Source organism: Carassius auratus, unplaced genomic scaffold (genome assembly GCF_003368295.1).
Source record: "Carassius auratus strain Wakin unplaced genomic scaffold, ASM336829v1 scaf_tig00214205, whole genome shotgun sequence".
NCBI lineage: Eukaryota > Metazoa > Chordata > Actinopteri > Cypriniformes > Cyprinidae > Carassius > Carassius auratus.
In genome coordinates, this window is record NW_020527558.1 from 917,155 (window position 1) to 938,151 (window position 20,997).

The window sequence follows — 20,997 nt, forward strand, 5'->3', positions numbered from 1 at the left end:
AGGAAACATGGTGTTAGCTTTCACTGTTATGCTGATGATGCTCAGCTCTATATTTCTTTGTGGCCCGGTGAAATACACCAATTTGAAAAACTAATGGAATGCATAGTCGATATAAAAAACAAACTGGTTAATGAGTAATTTCTTACTGCTAAATTCTGAAAAAAACAGAGGAGTTAATTATAAACTTAAAAACTGTAATGACCTAGTACACTGTCTACGACTTGATGGCTGCTCTGTGAATTCTTCGTCATCAATTAGGAACCTAGGTGTGCTACTTGATCGCCATCTTTTCTTAGAAAGCCACGTTTCTAGCATTTGTAAAACTGCATTTTTCCATCTCAAAAATATATCTAAATAACGGCCTATGCTCTCAATGTCAAATGCAGAAATGTTAATCCATGCATTTATGAGCTCAAGGTTAGATTATTGTAATGCTTTATTGGGTGGTTGTTCTGCACGCTTAGTAAACAAATTACAGCTGGTCTAAAAGGTCTCAGCAGCAAGAGTTCTTACTAGAACCAGGAAGTATGAGCATATTAGCCCGGCCCTGTCAACACTCTAATATGGTTTAGATCCTACCTGTCCAATCGCTACCATTTTGTGTACTTAAATGGGGTGTCATCTCATTTATCATCAGTAAAATATGGAGTGCCACAAGGATCCGTCCTAGGTCCCCTTCTATTTTCAATATACATGTTGCCCCTTGGTAATATTATTAGAAAATACGGAATTAGCTTCCACTGTTATGCTGATGATACTCAGCTATATATCTCAACAAGACCAGATGAAACTTCTCAATTATCTAAGCTAACAGAGTGTGTTAAAAATGTAAAAGATTGGATGACAAATAATTTTCTCCAATTAAATTCGAATAAGACAGAGATATTAATTATTGGACCAAAAAACACTACACAGAATCTTGTAGATTACAATTTGCATCTAGACGGATGTACTGTTATGTCCTCTACAGTCAGAAATCTGGGTGTCATATTAGACAGCAATTTGTCTTTTGAAAATCATATTTGCCATGTTACAAAAACTGAATTTTTCCATCTTGGAAACATTGCCAACTATGAAATATGCTACCTGTTTTGATGCAGAAAAGCTAGTTCATGCATTCTTGACCTCTAGACTGGACTATTGTAATGCACTTCTAGGTGGTTGTCCTCTGTCTTCAATAAAAAAACTACAGGTAGTCCAAAATGCAGCAGCTATAGTCCTTACCAGGTAAAGAAAATATGATAATATTAACCCAATTTTACAGTCTCTGCACTGGCAACCTATTAAGTTCCGTATCAGATACAAATTATCATTACTTACCTATAATGCCCTAAATGGTTTAACTCCTGCGTACCTAATTAGCCTTCTACCAGATTACAATCCATCACGCTCCCTAAGGTAAAAAAAACGCTAAGTCCACTAAAGGAGGTAGAGCCTTTACACATTTGGCTCCCAAACTCTGGAATATCCTGTCATGAGTCCAGACCCGGTGTTCCTCCCTCTCACCACCATTTCCCCATCTCCCGGACTAATTCACCGTACACTATACACCTGGTTCACTCGGTGCACCTGTTGCATCCACTCACTCACCTAGACACACACAGCTGTTACCCATTTGTTCACGAACATATATTCTCCTCACTCACACCACTCTGCCTGCCTGGATTAATTGTACTTGTGAATTGTCGATTGTTATTTCTATAGTGTGCTTCGAGATATGCATCTGTGTGGTTTGCCAGCTATCGTGTTTGAGCCCGTTTTGTTTTGCCTTGTTGGCCTTTTTGTTCGGTTCTGATTAAAGTAAATTCTTCCCTGCATCTGGACCCTGACCTTGTTCTTTCCTTGGTGCCTTCTCTACCATGCCGTGACATATAATTCCTGATAATGTTCGGGGTTCAGATACACTTTCTCTGTTTAAATCTAGATAAAAAATGCTTCTCTTTCACCAAGCATTCAAATAATGCATCTCTTAAACTGTCACTGCAGTTTCATCTGATCAAATGTGCATACTTACTCTTTAGCTTGGGTTAAACTAATTAATTTTACTTTGGGGGGGGGGGGGGGGGTAGTGTAGAGCTGCAACAACTAATCAATAAAATTGATTATCAACAATAGAAAAAAATTAATTGACGTATTGATTAATCGTTAGTTGCAGCCCTAAAATAATGCATCTGTTCTAAACTTGCAAACTCGTGGCAAGGTTTGGTCATCTTTCAGCTTATTTTGCTATGAAATGCAAACACAGATGCCTCTGTACATTTTGTCATCCCATTTGATGTTCTGCCCTCTAGTGGTTAAATAGCACTACTGTCATTGGGTAGATTGGCTTTTGCAGACATCCCAAGTCTCCCGCATATTGAAAGCGGCTCCCTGAGACCCACAAATGAGTTAAAATCTCCCGGAATCTAGACTGAGCGAGCAAAAGCGCGCATGCGAAACAGATACTGTGTTTCAAACCGTGTAGCGCGCGCACGGAAGAGAGGGAGAGAGAGCGAGAGACCTTGCGTGTGTGTGCTAATGTGTGCATCCTGATTGGCCTGTTTCTGCAAATCAACCAATCAATTGTCAGTGTGGGCGGGCTTTTATTTCTTCACCCGAATAAAATTAATCAGTTATGTCTATCTAGAAACAGAAGCACCATGGCAGAGGGTGAGTGCCACAAAAAAAAAGAAAAAAAAAAAAGTATAAGACACATTTTATGGCAGACTGCACGAGAGTGTACCCCTGTCTTATAGATGTAAAACATAAAACATTTCATCTGCATATTATTCAGGCTAGTTGCCAAGGCTACATGGAAACAACAAACTCTTTAGACCTGTTTAAAGTTGCAATGGAAAATAAATAAAAGCAGTTTACATAAATTGTATAAGCAGATTATATAAATAGTAAAAGTAATCTACATATTTAAACATAATAAATGAATAATTACATAGGCCTATAGCTTATAGAAATAATATTTTATGCTATAGCTTTTAGGGACCACAACATGTTAGGGAGGCTAAGCGCAGGGAAGGCTGCTCCACTATATCTCAGTTCTCCCATTCAGATAGGCAAAGTCTCACTGAGAAGGTGACTACAGCCGAGATGTATTTTTTGTATGGGTTGGGGTCTTCGGGATACCTCCCTGAAATTACATTTTGCAGGTTGGGAAGTCTGCTTTTGTGACAAGGAATAGTTGTGATACCAGTCATGTTCTTAAAGCATGACAATCACTCAGTCTGGATTTTTTCTTAACTTAAACATGTTATCTCACACAAAAATCAAGTGTTAAAAGGCTTACATGTGCAATGTGGGAAAACAGCCAATTAAATTGATTAAAAAAGTTGAAACAGTCACCTGATAGTGGTTCTATTGATGATGTCGTTGGAGAAGTTGATGAGGAAGATGATGTTGCTGAGGTTTGTAAAGACTTTGATGTTGTTGTTGGCGGTAATGTGGTTGGTGAGGATTGAGATGGTGCTGAGGTTTGTGAAGACGTTGAAGTTGTTGTTGGTGGTGGTAATGAGGTTGGTGAGGATGGAGATGCTGCTGAGGTTTGTGAAGACGTTGAAGTTGTTGTTGTTGGCAGTAATGTGGTTGGTGAGGATGGAGATGCTGCTGAGGTTTGTGAAGACGTTGAAGTTGTTGTTGTTGGCGGTAATGTGGTTGGTGAGGATGGAGACGGTGCTGAGGTTTGTGAAGACGTTGAAGTTGTTGTTGTTGGCGGTAATGTGGTTGGTGAGGATGGAGACGGTGCTGAGGTTTGTGAAGACGTTGAAGTTGTTGGTGGTGGTGGTAATGTGGTTGGTGAGGATGGAGATGCTGCTGAGGTTTGTGAAGACGTTGAAGTTGTTGTTGTTGGCGGTAATGTGGTTGGTGAGGATGGAGATGCTGCTGAGGTTTGTGAAGACGTTGAAGTTGTTGTTGTTGGCGGTAATGTGGTTGGTGAGGATGGAGATGCTGCTGAGGTTTGTGAAGACGTTGAAGTTGTTGTTGGTGGTGGTAATGTGGTTGCTGAGGATGGATATGGTGCTGAAGTTTGTGAAGACGTTGATGTTGTTGTTGGCGGTAATGTGGTAGAGGATGTAGATGAAGGCATTGAATGTGCTGATAATGGTAAAGATAAGGACAGTGTTGTAGGATTAGATTCTGCGACTTCAAAGGATATATCCATATTAGGATATCTTAGATCTGGGGTAGGTAAGTTTGTCCCTAAAGAGACGCTAACCAGGAGAGTTTGGCTCCAAATATAATTAAACCCACATGAACAAGCTAATAAATGTCTTCAGGACTACCAATGCTTTCAAAATACATATTTTTTTAAAGTTTTGAGTTAAACTCTCTGGTTCTCTTAGACCTAACTTGCCTTCCCCTGTCTTAGATGAATGATTTGTGTTAAGAGTATTTAGTCTTACATTGAAAGCATGTCTGACTGTAGTCAGGACAACAGTCACCGAGGGTGAGGCAAGCCTCATCACAAAAACAGCCACGGAAGCATCCATTATTAAGTCCAAGACAGCAGAGCACTGTGGGTACTGAACATTGACCTGAAAGATCCAAGATATTGACAGAGAACAGAGTTGTCAAAAACTCTTAAATGAAGATGTGGTGATATAAATAACAGCAATATTTGGAGATGCACATAATCTGCATAGGAATAGAAACATTTTGTTCTGGTAATGGAAACTATGTAACTTTTGGCCCTCTAGTGTTTGAATTTACAACACGTAAATTCATCCTCTCCTCCTGAAACATGTTGAAGTAGGTCTCTGGTAAACCGAGAGAAGAGCAGAGTAAACTTTATAGTGACCTACAAAATCTGTATATGATATCAATAAAAATGTAGTCCGATTATATTTGTAAGGATTATTATTGCCGTTTTTATCAACATCAGTACTTCTATTTTACAAAATGTAAATGGATGCTTTTGCTAGTACTTATGTGTATTTAAATATCTGAAACCTAAAATAAGCATTATGGTTGAAAACATGGAATATTTGTGAAAAAAATATGACAAGCGCTCAGTGCATCCAATCTGTATCCACGCCAGCCAAAGCGCGAAAGTGGATTTAAATTTAGCAGTTGATGACGCACTGAAAGTTCTAATCACAACGTTGTTATCGTACACTTTAGGGACCAGCCAAGACTGATCACACTGGTGTGATTGTAAGCTTTAAAGGGTTAATAATCATATTGATAATGTTGTTATGGTTGTTGACTGTTTAGTTGTGTTTTTCCCTGTTCCTGGTCTCCTGCCTTCTTCTGCTCCTTTGACCTTGTTTCATGCATTGTCCTGATTATGTCATTCTGTTCACCTGTGTTCAGTTAATAATTTACTAGGGACTTTTTAGATCGTGCCTATCTTAGAGCGGACGTACACGGTGCGAATTTGCATGGTCGGAAGATCGTATGTCCACGCACATGGCACGAGTGAGTTTATCTGAAAATCGTATGGACAAGAAGATATACGACACGATTTTACAACCTGCGAATTCCAGAAGTTGAAGTTGATAGACGCATTCGACTCCGCTGCATGCACAGAAGGATCACTGTATGGCATTAAAGTACCATGAGAGCGATAAGAGAGCACACATATCCAATGCATTCGAATCGCTCTCGCGGTACTTTGATGTCATACAGGTGATCATTCTGTGCAGCGCTGCTTCAAGTCGAACGCGCCTAATATAACTGCTCTCCCTCTCTCATAACTACATATAAAATATTGATACAAGTCGTGACTGTTTCCTACACGTACAGGTTATTTTTCAGCAACAGGAAACCGGGACGTTTGGTTACCCTGTGTGTGTGTGTGTGTTCTTGTATATGGTTTATAAATATCTGAAATAGGTATTACAATGTAAACATGGTTTGTGAGGACAATTCCTGTGCCCTCGTAAACCAAATGGCTTTAAAAAATACTATACGGTGTTTAATAGAAATTTTAAACATGCATTTTCCGTGATGGATATAGATAGTGTATGGGAATATACAGTATAGAATACCGTTACATCTATGCAGAGTCCCTGTAAACTACATATGCGTATGTGAGTGAGAGCGAGAGCGAGAGCGAGATAACTAAAAAGCATGGTACACATTGCTAGAAACATCATACAGCGCTCGCTGTTCCTGTCAGACTTAATTGAGTTTTGTCCTCCTGGTCAATAGTCCACATTCGCCGTGGCGCTGCCGTCTTCGTCTTTCTTCTTCTGTGGTTTTCCTAGTTTGTGATTGGTCAACTTCAGATAAATCAACAAATCGGCTCATTCAACCGCACACATGTCACGAATTCAAACCGATAGCTCATGAACTTTTTAGACATGTTTAAAAATGATCGGGAGGTTGGGAAGTGCTCGTAAGCCACTCTGCTCAGCTCGTAATTCATCGCAAATGATACGAGCCGTGACCATACGAGCATACGCAATTTCCACACGATTAAAAAAATCGCATGCGAACTCGTACGATAGCAAAAATCGCTCCGTGTACGCCCGCCTTTACTCATTATCCAGACAGCAGCCTGTGTACATTTTATTATGTCTGACTTAACACCTTGACCAGAGCACACTCCTGCCGCTGAGGGTAAGCACATTACTGTGAGTTAGTAATAGACATGTCTAAAGTGGATTTAATGGACTGGGTTGGGGAGGTAGTTCCATACGTTTCTGTGCCTCCGGAGCAGGTTATGTTCTGAATAAGCGATATCTCAAACTGAAATTGGACCAATCAGATGTGAGCAAATTGACACGTCTGATGCAAACAAAAGTCACTCCAGCAGTTTCACTTCCTACAAATTAAAGGTCAATATAAACAGGGTTGGTACAAGCTGCTTGAAGTACTTGAATTTTACTTTTTGAAATGTAAGTCCTGGAAAACCCTTGAAAACAGCCGTATTTATGAAAAGGTACTTGAAAAGTATTTGAACGTTTAAGAGGCAGTTTATATTAAATTGGTGTTAATTTTTGTTTTTGACAAAAACAATTTTTCCCACTAAATACACGACGCAGCGCAACAATCTTTTAGAAACCTATGCCAGCACACGAGAATACATCAACATATTTTAAATGAAATTTCTTGTACATCGTGATTTCAAAATAAAACTTTAAACTTTTCCTCTGAGTTTGCATGTCACCAAATATTAAAATTATATGGATTTAAACATTTGGTCATGCTGTAAAGTGAAACCACATCAGGCCGCTAGCATCCTCTGCAGGTATTTGTTATAAATTATAATAAGCCTATAAACAGATATTAATTATAAAAATAATCAATAGTTGCAGCCCTAAAAGGGCCCACATGTTCTAATCTTGCATACTTCTGAATTGTGGCAAAAAAAATTGTTTGGTCATCTTTCAGCTTATTTTGCTATGAAATGCAAACACAGATGCCTTTGTACATTTTGTCATCCCTTTTGATGTTCTGCCTTCTAGTGGTTAAATAGCACTACTGCCATTGGGTAGATCAGCTTTGTGGCAAGGAATAGTTGTGATACCAGACTGTTTTTGGATTTTTTTTTTCTTAACTAAAACATGTAATATCAGAGAAACATCATGTGTTAACAGTATGGCTGTGAATATTTGGGTATAAAGTGATTCTATTCATGATTCATAGGTTTTCAATTCGATTCATTTAGAACAATTCAAATCAATTTGATTCGATTATAACGATTCGATTCTGCCCTCTTTAAGTGTATTCAAAGGATTATTTAAATGCTTCCCCTAAATTCTTTAAATGCTACTCAGGGGGCAAATTACACAGCAGCCTTAATGATTATAGAACCATAGGTTAGAGAGAGAGAGAGAGAGAGAGAGAAAATTTTGTCCATTGTTAGATTCAAGTTTAATGATGCTATGGCATATACATGAATGTAAGCCAAGATTTGCTATATGCTATTTAAAATTTGCTATAATAAATCAAATACACTGCTGGACAAGAATAAATCATTTATAATCTATAATTTTTCGTAATGGCAAATGAATGATTGTTTTATATTCTGTACTACAAACAATTGTTTCAATTTTCTGGACAGAAAGTATCAAAGATACTTTATAGTTTCTATACTGTAATAAATCATGTCAATTAGCACTGCATCATTTATGAATTTTATTTATTATGTTTTTTGTCTAAACAATCCATCAGTTCATTATTTTTTTAGCTTAGCTGCAGATATAGCCTGGCACATATATGAGCGCGAGATCTCTTTCAGTGCGAAAACTTCTTTATCTCATTTTCATAAAATAAAATGCTATAGTATTTAACTTTTCCTCTCCATTGGCGAATGACGATTATGAAAGAAAACGTGCCCAATGTCTGTTTTTTTTTTTAGCAACAAATGCTACTTTCATGCATCTGATTATCAGATAAACCTTGCACTCTTATTTCAAGGTTGCTGTTAATGCTGTGGTTATTTTAACAGTTTCCTTCAGATTTTTAACAGATTTTAGAGTTGATTAAACTCTAAAATCGTCTAATGAGGATTCAAAAATCATTATTCAAAATCGATGGATATGCATCATCGGGGGTTGAAATCGATGTATCAATAAAACGAGTGAATTGTTTCACCCCTAGTTAAAAGGCTTACATGTGCAATGTGGGAAACAGCCAATTAAATTAATTAAAATAGTTGAAACAGTCACCTGATAGTGGTTCTATTGATGATGTTGTTGGAGAGGTTGATGAGGATGATGATGGTGCTGAGGTTTGTAAAAACGTTGATGTTGTTGTTGTTGGCGGTAATGTGGTTGGTGAGGATGGAGACGGTGCTGAGGTTTGTGAAGACGTTGAAGTTGTTGTTGGCGGTAATGTGGTTGGTGAGGATGGAGACGCTGCTGAGGTTTGTGAAGACGTTGAAGTTGTTGTTGGCGGTAATGTGGTTGGTGAGGATGGAGATGCTGCTGAGGTTTGTGAAGACGTTGAAGTTGTTGTTGTTGGCGGTAATGTGGTTGGTGAGGATGGAGACGGTGCTGAGGTTTGTGAAGACGTTGAAGTTGTTGTTGTTGGCGGTAATGTGGTTGGTGAGGATGGAGATGCTGCTGAGGTTTGTGAAGACGTTAAAGTTGTTGGTGGTGGTGGTAATGTGGTTGGTGAGGATGGAGATGCTGCTGAGGTTTGTGAAGACGTTGAAGTTGTTGTTGTTGGCGGTAATGTGGTTGGTGAGGATGGAGACGGTGCTGAGGTTTGTGAAGACGTTGAAGTTGTTGTTGGCGGTAATGTGGTTGGTGAGGATGGAGATGCTGCTGAGGTTTGTGAAGACGTTGAAGTTGTTGTTGGCGGTAATGTGGTTGGTGAGGATGGAGATGCTGCTGAGGTTTGTGAAGACGTTGAAGTTGTTGTTGGCGGTAATGTGGTTGGTGAGGATGGAGATGCTGCTGTGGTTTGTGAAGACGTTGAAGTTGTTGGTGGAGGTGGTAATGTGGTTGGTGAGGATGGAGATGGTGCTGAGGTTTTTGAAGATGTTGATGTTGTTGGCGTTGATGTGCTTGGTGAGGATGGAGATGAAGGCAGTGAATGTGCTAATAATGGTAAAGATAAGGACAATGATGTAGGATTAGATTCTGTGACTTTAAAGTAGTGATTTCTAACACTTTTTTAAAATGTATTGGGATATCTTAGGTCTGGGGTAGGCAAGTTCAGTCCTAGAGAGACGCTGACCAGGAGACTTTGGCACACATGAACAAGCTAATAAATGTCTCCAGGACTACCAAGACTATCAAAAGGTGACTTTTTTATTTAAAGGTTGGAGCTAAACTCTTCAGGACAGCATCTCTCTAGGACCTAACTTGCCTTCCCCTGTCTTAGATGAATGATTTGTGTTAAGAGTATTTATTCTTGTTATAGCAATACTTGGTGATGCACATATTCTGCATAAGATTAAAAACATGATTTGACAAAAGTTTTGTTCTGGTAAAAGACTGCTACGTAACTTTTGTTTAAAACAAAACAAACCTGTAAGCTGGATTTCCTCCTGTGTAACTGAGACCAGTCCTATTTTTTAACTGACCTTTCTGAGTTTTTGACCTCTCTATTTTCTGTGTCTTCAAATGTAATCATCCTTGGTGATTTTAATAATCAAATTCATAATGTTGGTGTTACAGTTATGGACTGTTTTAGTTGTGTTTTTTCCTGTTCCTGGGATGTATTCCAGCAAGCATGCTTAATTTACCATCTGTTAAACCCTGAACCCTCTGTTGATTAACCCCAAACCTTGCTTTCTCAAGGTATGTGGTTCCAAAAACATGTCCGGGAGTAAATTCATTCAACACAGAGTACGTTCCTGATTAAGACTCAAGACATTCTCAACACAGTGATGAATTGATGAGTCACTATGAAAAAGTACGCCAAGCTGTTTCTTTCTTCTTCTTTTGTTCAATGGTAATTTACATGCTTCATTTATATCGCTACCTAATTGTTGTGCAATCATTTTTCTATTTTCCGCTTACTCTTTAATCCTTGATAATAAGGTTTGTTTGATGCTAATTATATCAGTCATATCGGATGTATATTTTTATTATAGAAATACATTATAGAAAATGCAGATCCACGTATGAGATTAAATATAAAATGAAATAAATATGTATGATATAGTAAGTTAAATATTACCCAGATGTGGGTACTGTATTCTTTTACCAAAGTAAAAGTACTTATAGAAATATCTACTCAAGTAAAAGTACTTTTACTCTAGCGGTTAGTTACTTGTTACTTTGGGTCATATTCTGAATATCTATAGTCTATTTTTATTTACATATATAGATAAAATGTATGTAATGAAACACACACACACACACACACACACACACACACACATATATATATATATATATATATATATATATATATATATATATATATATATATATATATATTCAAAATCACTCTCACTGACCTTTTCCTGGACTGTGCCCAGCTGGTGGAATGACCTCTCAATCTCAATTCGTACAGCTGAGTATTTACTCATTTTCAAGAAACATCTAAAGACCCATATTTTTCGCCACCACTTAACCAACTAATACTAGCACTTTTCCTTTTCTTGTTTTTTCATTTATTAAAATAAAAAACCTGGCTATGCGTTCTGTACTAGACTAACTGAGACTTGTCATGGCACTTGTATACTGTTGTTGTTCTCTTGTTGACCTGACTTGCTTCTATTGTTCTCATTTGTAAGTCGCTTTGGATAAAAGCGTCTGCTAAATGATTAAATGTAAATGTAATATAAACATTTCATCAGCCTTTGCTCCAGTCTTCACTGTCACATAATCCTTCAGAAATCATTCCAATATGTTGATCTACTATCAATGATGTTCTTTTTAGCTTTCATTTCATCAAAGAATCCTAAACAAAATGTTACAGGTTCCAAAAAATATAAAGCAGCAAAACTGTTTCAAGCGCTGTTAATAAATCAATATATTAGAATATTTTTTTGAAAAGATCATGACTCTGCTGATGAAAATTTATATTTGCATCACTGAAATAAATTATATTTTAAAGAATGTATTTTATATGTAAGGAATAATTGACAACAGGCCGTTAAATTATTAGAAAAATAATGCACACCCGAGGTGGTGATTTGGTCTCAATGCGACGCGGAGTCAATTATTCCACTTATACTATGGCTATCACACCTCAAGACATCGATCCTATGATTTATTTAAAGGGATTCATTCGGTTTTTGTACTTAAATCGCTATTGCGAGTAGGACTATTTATTCTGCATCTTATACAATGCCTCATTTGCTTGTACCAAAACGTTGTTTTAAAGCTGGTAATGGAGGCTTGAGCCGTTGATAGCATTCTAATGCAGTTATTAATGAAGTTATTAGAGAGCGAGAGCAACAGAGCAGAACGTTCGTCAGCCAATCAGATTCAAGCATTTAACGGCCCCGTACAGTATGTATAAATAACCTCTGACACAAATAAGAGCGAAAACACCTCACATGACCACTAAGTTACTGAACATCTGAACATAACAAAACAAATGCACACTAGGTGCGTTTACATGTACACTTTTTACTTCCATGAGATTTAATTCATTGTGATTGATGAATCCGAACGTAGTGAACGCTGAATAAAGTGGTAGGGGAGTCATGGTCAAAGTAGCCTTATAATAGAATTATTAACTATGCTTAAAAACCTGTCTGTTTACTTGACAGATATGGGTGTCATGCCATAACATTTTTAATATGACTGATTATATAAAATTTCAATTTAACATTGAAAGTTAATGTGATATAAAAACGGCTACTAATCTTTCATTGTACAGAAAGAGAGCAAATAACATTTAGATTATTGTGATGATTGGGGCGGGGCCAAGAGCCACGGAAACAGAGCGAGGCTGGTAGAGTGATTGGGAAATGAGCGACACCTGCTCCACTCTCTGGTCTCGCGTCCCATAGAGGAGATCAGAAGGATACAAAATATGGTTGCACGGTGCACCAACACTTCAAAAGTATCGCGATTCTCGGAAATTAAAAACGTAACGATTCCTAAATTTATTAGTATCGATACTTCAAAGAACGACCGTGTTCCAGATTTGTAAAACGCGCACTTCCAGTGCCTTCCTAAGGATGTCTGTCTGTGTTTTTTTCTGCTCACACATGCAGCAAACACTGAGATGGCTGCATGTGTGAGCACAAGTGATACTGTGGCCGCCGGTCTAGAGCAGAAGATCTTTGCCCGAACCCCAGCCAGCCAGTGAACACAGATCTGAATTTAGCACCTGATGATATGACTTGCTGAACGTTCTCACGCTTGGTGTGATTGAATCAAAATATAGAAAATATAAATCGCCTATTTTTTGTCTTTTGGAAGTTGCATTCAACTTGGCACCCCTCTGCTTTAAGTTACACGTACAACAAACTAAAGTAATATTAGTATTGTCTACTGTAATCAAATGTAGCCTAAGTTATAGGCCTTCCTGTTGAACCGTAGACAGCACACGCAGTGTTCATCTAATAGATTTTCATTGCTAGAAAACAATACCCTTTGCAGATTTGCTTTCAATTCAATGCAGATCCAAAGCCACGTCTTTGCCAACTTGTTTGATCAAGCATTTGAACAGAATTGACTCAAGAATGAATCATTTGCAAATGGGCATGGCAGAGTGCAGAGTGTAAAGTAGATGGTACGTTTAGAATAAACTGAAGCATTTATAACTTTTAGTGCATTAAAGGGTTAGTTCACCGAAAAATTATGTCATTAACCCGTCAAACCCGTAATACCTCCGTTCATCTTCGGGACACAGTTTAAGATATTTTAAATTTAGTCCAAGAGCTCTCTGTCCCTCCATTGAAACTGTGCGCACAGAATACTGTCCATGTCCAGAAATAGCAAAAACTACGACTTTGTTTCTAAAATATCTTAAACTGTGTTTCCGAAGACAAGCGGAGGTCTTGGGGGTTTGGAACGACAAGAGTGTGAGTTACTAATTACATAATTTTCATTTTTCGGTGAACTAACCCTTTAAGATAAAGTAACGTGAGGAGCGTCGCAAAATGTACTTAAGTACCCATCTTTAAATATACTACAAAAGTATTAGTTAGGCTATATACATGACGGTATTATACTAATATATAGTATTATGTGCTATGTCACACCCACTGAAGGCTCATCAGTAGATCATGGGCTGAAGTGAACTAACCCTGGAACCTAACCTGCTCCAGTTATCTTCAGATAGCAAGTTGCTATGGTTGCTTACATGCCCTTAAAGTTACCTCAGATTTTGGAAACTAAAGTTGAGGTCCACTTGCTTATCCTCAAACAAACCTGAGTCTGTCACATAAACTGCTTTTTGGAATACCCAAATTTTGCCTCAAACCCCTGATTTGCTAGTTATTAATAGTAGTTAATGAGGTAGTTGTTAAGTTTCGTTATTGGGTAGGATTAGGGATGTAGAATATGATGATGCAGAATATGTGCTTTATATGTACTAATAAACAGGCAATATGTTAATAACATGCATGCAAATAAGCAAATGGTTAATAGTGAGAATCGTTCCCTTTACTGAAGTGTTACCATTGTTCTGGTATGCGACTGGATGACTTATGAAAGTACGCAACTTGCCACAAAAAGCATCCCACTTGAACTAAAATATAAACACTTATACATGGCTTTCCATGTTGAATCAGCATAAGACAAAAACACATCTAGAAGAAGGATTGAAGGTGTATTGACTCATTTACATTTTGAAAAAAAAAATGTTTTGGGGGGGGGGGGGGGTGTAGTGTAGAGCTGCAACAACTAATCAATAAAATCGCTTATCAACAATAGAAAAAAAGGAATTGACGTATTGATTAATCGTTAGTTGCAGCCCTAAAATAGTGCACCTGTTTTAATCTTGCAAAATCGTGGCAAAAAGTTTGGTCATCTTTCAGCTCATTTTGCTATGAAATGCAAACACAGATGCCTTTGTACATTGTCATCCCTTTTGATGTTCTGCCTTCTACTGTCATTGGGTAGATCAGCTTTTGTGACAAGGAATAGTTGTGATACCAGACAGTTTTTAAAGCATTACAATCACTCAGTTTGGATTTTTTCTTAACTAAAACACGTTATCTCACCTAAAAATCATGTGTTAAAAGGCTTACATGTGCAATGTGGGAAACAGTCAATTAAATTAATTAAAATAGTTGAAACAGTCACCTGATAGTGGTTCTATTGATGATGTTGTTGGAGAGGTTGATGAGGATGGAGATGGTGCTGAGGTATGTAAAGACGTTGAAGTTGTTGGTGGTGGCGGTAATGTGGTTGGTGAGAATGGAGATGGTTCTAAAATTTGTGAAGATGTTGAAGTTGTTGTTGTTGGCGGTAATGTGGTTGGTGAGTATGGAGATGAAGGTAGTGAATGTGCTGATAATGGTAAAGATGATTAGATTTTGTGACTTTAAAGTATTGATTTAAAAAATATATATATATATATATATATATCAGAATACCTTAGATCTGGGGTAGGCAAGTTCGGTCCTTAAGAGACGCTGACCAGAAGAGTTTGGCTCCAAATATAATCAAACAAACATGAACAAGCTAATACATGTCTTGAGGACTACCAATGCTATCAAAATATGTCTTTTTATTTTTATTTTGTTTTTAGTTTGGAGCTAAACTCTCTGGCTCTCTTAGACCTAACTTGCCTTCCCCTGTCTTAGATGAATAATTTGTGTTAAGAGTATTTAGTCTTACATTGAAAGCATGTCTGACTGTAGTCAGGACAACAGTCACCGAAGGTGAGGCAAGCCTGATCACAAAAACAGCCACGGTAGCATCCATTATTTTGTCCAAGACAGCAGAGCACTGTGGGTACTGAACATTGACCTGAAAGATCCAAGATATTGACAAAGAACAGAGTTGTCCGCAGCTCTTAAATGAAGACATGGCAATATAAATAACAGCAATAGTTGGTGATGCACATATTCTGCATAGGAATAGAAACATTTTGTTCTGTTAATGGAATGCTGTGTAACTATTGGCCCTCTAGTGTTTAAATCATAACAAACTGTAAGTTGGATTTCCCCCTTTGTAACTGAAACCAGTCCTATTTTTTAGCTGAACTTTTTCAGTTTTTGACCTTCCATGTTCTGTGCATTCCAGTGTAATCATCCTGGTTGATGTTATCCCTTTCGCACGTGAATTTAAAATATTCTAGCTGAGACCCCGGCGTGAGTTTTTTTAGTCGACTGTTATTTTATAATGTATCGCCTTATTGTTTCCACGATGACGCGTCATGCTTGTCATGACACTACGCAGCCACAATAGATCTGTATGAGACATGGATTGCCTTTACTTAATTTTTCCTGTTTTATTCAAAATATTCACAAAAATGCTCACTATATTATGAAATATATATATGGCGAAAAGGCATCTCAGGAACAACACTTCAATGGTTTGAGTCTTACCTATCAGATAGGTCCTTCAAAGTATCTTGGAGAGGTGAGGTGTCCAAGTCTCAACATCTAACTACTTTGGTGCCTCAGGGCTCAGTTCTTGGACCACTTCTCTTCTCTGTCTACATGGCATCATTAGGATCTGTCATACAGAAACATGGCTTTTCATACCACTGCTATGCTGATGACACTCAGGTCTACCTCTCATTCCATCCTGATGATCCGACGGTAGCTATTCACATCTCAGCTTTTCTAACAGACATTTCTTCCTGGATGATGGACCATCACCTTCAACTCAACCTTGCCAAGACAGAACTGCTTGTGATTCCAGCAAACCCATCGTTCCATCTCAATTTCACCATCAAGTTAGGCACATCAACCATAACTGCTTCAAAAACAGCTAGAAGCCTTGGAGTTATGATTGATGATCAGCTGACTTTCTCAGACCACATTGCTAAAATTGTCCGATCCTGCAGATTTGCTTTATTCAACATCAAGAAGATCAAGCCCTTTCTTTCGGAACATGCTGCACAACTCCTTGTTCAAGCTCTTGTTCTGTCCAGGCTGGACTATTGCAAAGCCCTCTTGGCAGGTCTTCCAGCCAATTCTATCAAACCTTTACAATTAATTCAGAACGTGGCAGCAAGATTAATTTTTAATGAGCCAAAAAGAATACACGTCACACCTCTGTTTATCAATTTGCACTGGCTTCCAATAGCTGCTCGCATAAAATTCAAGGCATTGATGTTTGCCTAAAAAACTACCACTGGCTCTGCACCCATTTACCTAAATTTGTTACTTCAGACTTATGTGCCCTCTAGAAGCTTGCGTTCATTCCCTTCTGGTGGAATGAACTCCCCAACTCAATCCGAGCAGCTGAGTCCTTAGCCATCTTCAAGAATCGGCTTAAAACACATCTCTTCCATCTTTATTTGACCCTCTAACTTTAACACTCACTATTTTAATTATATTCTTTGAAAATATAGTTAGTTTAAGCTCTAGTTAGTTTAATATCGTTCCATTCAAGTCGACAGGATATTTTATTTGAAATTCTCTATTCAGTTACAAGAATAACACACCAAGGTGGACTGGTTATTTTTTTTTTGGGTTCCGGCGCACATAGGAGTGGAGGGCAATGAAAAAGTGGACAAGGTTGCAAAGAAGGCATTAAATAAGGGACATGTAGAAATGCAAATAAGAATCAGTAAAGCAGAAGTAAAATGTATAATCTGGGAAAAAATTAACCAAAAATGGCAAGAAATGTGGGATAGTGAGGAGAAAGGGAGACATTTATACTATATCCAAAAGAGTATTAAAGTAAATAAGGTAGGAGGTGGAGATAGAAAAGAGGAAACGGTACTTATGAGACTAAGGCTGGGACACTGTGCTCTAAATAAAACATTAAGAATGGTGGGGAAACATCAGACGGGTATGTGTGAGGAATGTCAGGAAGAGGAATCGGTGGAACATGTAATTCTACATTGTAGGAAATATCAGAGGGAGAGGGTGATAATGGATAACAGATTTAAAGAACAAGGGGTGCAGAAACTCACTTTAAAAACAGTACTTAGTATGAATGACAGAGCACAGGTGAGAGAATTGTTTTTTTTTTAAAGGATACTGGGCTTTATTATAGGATATAAAGGGTCCCCCCCCCCTTTCCTTTTTTTTTTTTGAATATTATAGATTGTACTGTAAACCTACTGACTGATCCACACTCCGGAACAGAAGGTGGCGGTAATGCACCATTAAGCTGGATGCCAACCGCCGTTAAAAAAAAAAAAAAAGAAGAAGAAGAGAACTGCTGTGGGTGAGATCGTTTCTATTGCAGCTCCACATTAAAAGTATAAAAATACTAGTTTTATATTGAATGTTAGAAGATGTATGTTAGGGATTGCACACGATGGACATTAATTGATTTTTGAGTGTGTTTTCTGTTCGTATTTCTGGGTATTTTGATAGTTTTATTTCTGTTCACGAACTCCATTATCTTTTAATGTGCGCCATTTTTTCCATGTGCTCTCTAAAAAAAACTGAAATCATTTCTCAAACAGATGGAGCTGTATTAGCGTGACTCACAATTCTCTTCTTTCCACTGCTCTGTGTGCAGGTAATTTTCATAAAGCATTTAAGAATTTACATTTGTTTAGAATGTTTATTGTAAACTGTATTTTGTAGAGCTCTCTCAATTCGTTGTTTTACAAATGTTTTCCATTTAATTTTATTCTACTGTTACCATAAAATGGATGATTATTTTGTACTCTGTATATTATATGATCACAAAACATTACATCTAGAAAGAGGATTGGCAAAAGGGTGTATAATTTCCTGGAGAAATTACATTTCAAAATTTGTTTGTTGTTTTAAGTACAACAATTTGAGTAAACCGTTATGCTGAGAACAACAGAGCTAGAGAGAACTGCTGTGGATGGAGCTGTATTAGCGTGACTCACAATTCTCTTCTTTCCACTGCTCTGTCTGAGTAAAATAAAATATCATCCACAATCTGAGTGTGTGTGAGTGCTGTGGAAGAATGGGGCAAACCGGGCCAGATTAACCAAGGGTCATATATATATATATATATATATATATATATATAATATTATATTTGGTAGTTAAACACTTTTATATTGACCGTGTTAGTTGATCTATACCAAGTGATGGGCACCGCTATGGTAGTTCGCGCTGAATCCAAGATTTACAACATGTAAATTCATCCTCTCCTCCCGAAACATGTTGAAGTAAGTCTTTGGTAGGACTGTCAAAATGGCTGAACAACTAAATTCTAATTGTGTACTTATATATTATCAAAATTCTAATTATATTAGAATTTAAAATGCATAATTTCAGTTAGGGTGTAGAGAAGGGGCCTTTTGCTTCTGTCCAGAGGCCACAAGAGGGCGCATCAAGCAAAATATTACTAATGCACGTTTATTCAAAGCATTAGAATACATGATTGTGAAGTGAATAATATTTAAATTCATGTTTATAAACCAATTATAAATAAGTTGCTTAAACAACCATAAAGTGAACAGCATCATGAATGCATTAATGGTTTAATACAAAGGGCGGAATGCCAATCACACAGAGTACATTTTTTCAGTTAAAAACATGAGAGGCATTGAGATGGGGAAAAACCCACCATAAAGTCTCGAGATGTGTTTTTAAAAAGTTAAACTTGCATTAATTTTCCATGGCTTTATGAGGCTCTCTTGTGCAAGATGCGAATGCAATGTTTATAGAAGATGCCCCACTAGAAAATGAGCGAAATATGCATTCTGTGTGATCGGCTTGGTTTCAGTTTTGATGCAAACATATTGATGTTCTCTTTTTCAGCACTATTTTAAAAGAACATGGCAACAGTGCTGCATCTAGTGGAACACTAACATTGTCATCGCATCTCGTGCACGACTGATAAAGGCAAAATAAACTTTGGGCGTCCACGTCCACGCACCGTCTGCATTGTCATTTTCATCATCAAGAGGGCTCGCGGACAGCCGGAAATCAGTGCACGCACGAGGTGAATGATGAGATACAATTGGTACTGTGTGTCGAGCTCGTCCACCTTTTGAAAGCTGTGCGACGCTGCCTCAATTTTACCTCAACGTTTGATAATTTGGTTATATTTGGAGATATTTGGAAGAATGACAGAATCAAACAGATCTCAGTCCCCCATTGACTTCCATAGTAGGAAAAAATATATGCTATGGTAGTCAATGGGGACCGAGATCTGTTTGGTTACAAACATTCTTCCATATATCTTCCTTTGTGTTCAGCAGAACAAAGAAACTCATACAGGTTTGTAAAACAACTTGAGGGTGAGTAAACGATGATAGAATTTTCATCTTTGGGTGAACTATCCCTTTAAAGACATTGCTATTGCTACATTGCTATGCCATTGCTACCCTTTCTATGCTATGACTGCTCCACAGACTTCTTGTTGCAAATTTTGCTCACACACAAACCTGGACCTGGAGATGGACACACACACACACTCAAACTCACTGACACACTCAAACACAGGCTCACACACTCAAACATTAAAAAAGACTCACACAGACTCAGACACACACAGGCTCACACACAAACCTGGAGATTGTGGTGGACAAAAGCCAACACACACCAACCTGAACCTGGAGATAATAATAATATAAATGTCTAGTCTGGTGGCTGTGGTATATATATAAACCTACCAACGTCCGTTGCCATGATGTTTGGAATGACTGATCGCGAGAGGAAAAAAATGAAGTTTTAGTCGCATAACATCGGTTAATGGAAACGCCGTCATTTCGCAATAGTTGTTTATCTATATTTAGAAAAAAAATACTTGACCAATTAGCGCGAATCTGTAATGCAAACGCGACAGCGCTTAACGTAGACTAACTTCTCAGAGTTATGTTGAGCAACAGTGTTCATTACTAACCATTCAACTCCGGATTGATTATGGAATCTTCGCTGGGGGAATAAGCATTAAGCATCGGTGATCTGTCCTCTAACTAACACATGCTCATGTTTTGATTCAGATCGTGTTCGAAGAGGAGGGGCTAGTCGTGCGTGCCTCCGTTGTCAGTTTGTGAGAGGGAGGGAGCAAGCAGCGCGCAGCTCTACAATATAATACTATTGTACCCATATTAAATATTTTAAAAATATGAATCAATCCGTGGCGGTCAGTGTTGATACTGTGGCGGGCCGCCACAGATTAATGAATGTATGGGAAACCCTGCGTTATGGCCTCTTGTCGTGTTGTAGACAAAGAGCTTGTGGCGGGCGATGCAAAGTAACGTTAAGTGTCAAGACGTGACTGTTTAGCTGGAGTTCCACACATTATGCCATGCTCATTTGGGTGCACATTTTTGAGATGTGACCTCATGTTGCTAGTGGTCGAGTGGTATGCTAACTGTATCTTAAATAGCTTGCATACAACTTTATCTCGCGGGTCAACAATTTTACCTCATTTTCTCTGCTGAGGTCGAGTTGGACACTGCTACTGCAGGCCTTTTTTTCCAAATTTTTTTTTTATTCGAATATTAATTTTCACCTTCGAAATTCTTTTTTTAAAACTATTCAAATACATATTCAAATTTAGAATATTCGTTGACAGCCCTACATCCCACTGCACTTGAGGCGTGACGTGTGGGTGGAGCTAAAGAATC

The 20,997-nt window shown here is 37.9% G+C and overlaps 1 protein-coding gene across 1 annotated transcript in view; it reads right to left on the reverse strand.

The window, feature by feature from the left end:
• The window catches only part of LOC113091509 (mucin-2-like), a 58,441-nt gene that overhangs the window by 16,645 nt on the left and 20,799 nt on the right, over positions 1 to 20,997 (reverse strand). The window contains exons 2-6 of the mRNA XM_026257081.1: positions 15,144 to 15,275; positions 14,607 to 14,813; positions 8,610 to 9,485; positions 4,395 to 4,526; positions 3,337 to 4,086 (exon numbers count right to left, since the gene is read on the reverse strand). Coding sequence (XP_026112866.1) covers positions 3,337 to 4,086; positions 4,395 to 4,526; positions 8,610 to 9,485; positions 14,607 to 14,813; positions 15,144 to 15,275 — 2,097 coding nt within the window. The remainder of the gene's footprint in view (positions 1 to 3,336; positions 4,087 to 4,394; positions 4,527 to 8,609; positions 9,486 to 14,606; positions 14,814 to 15,143; positions 15,276 to 20,997) is intronic.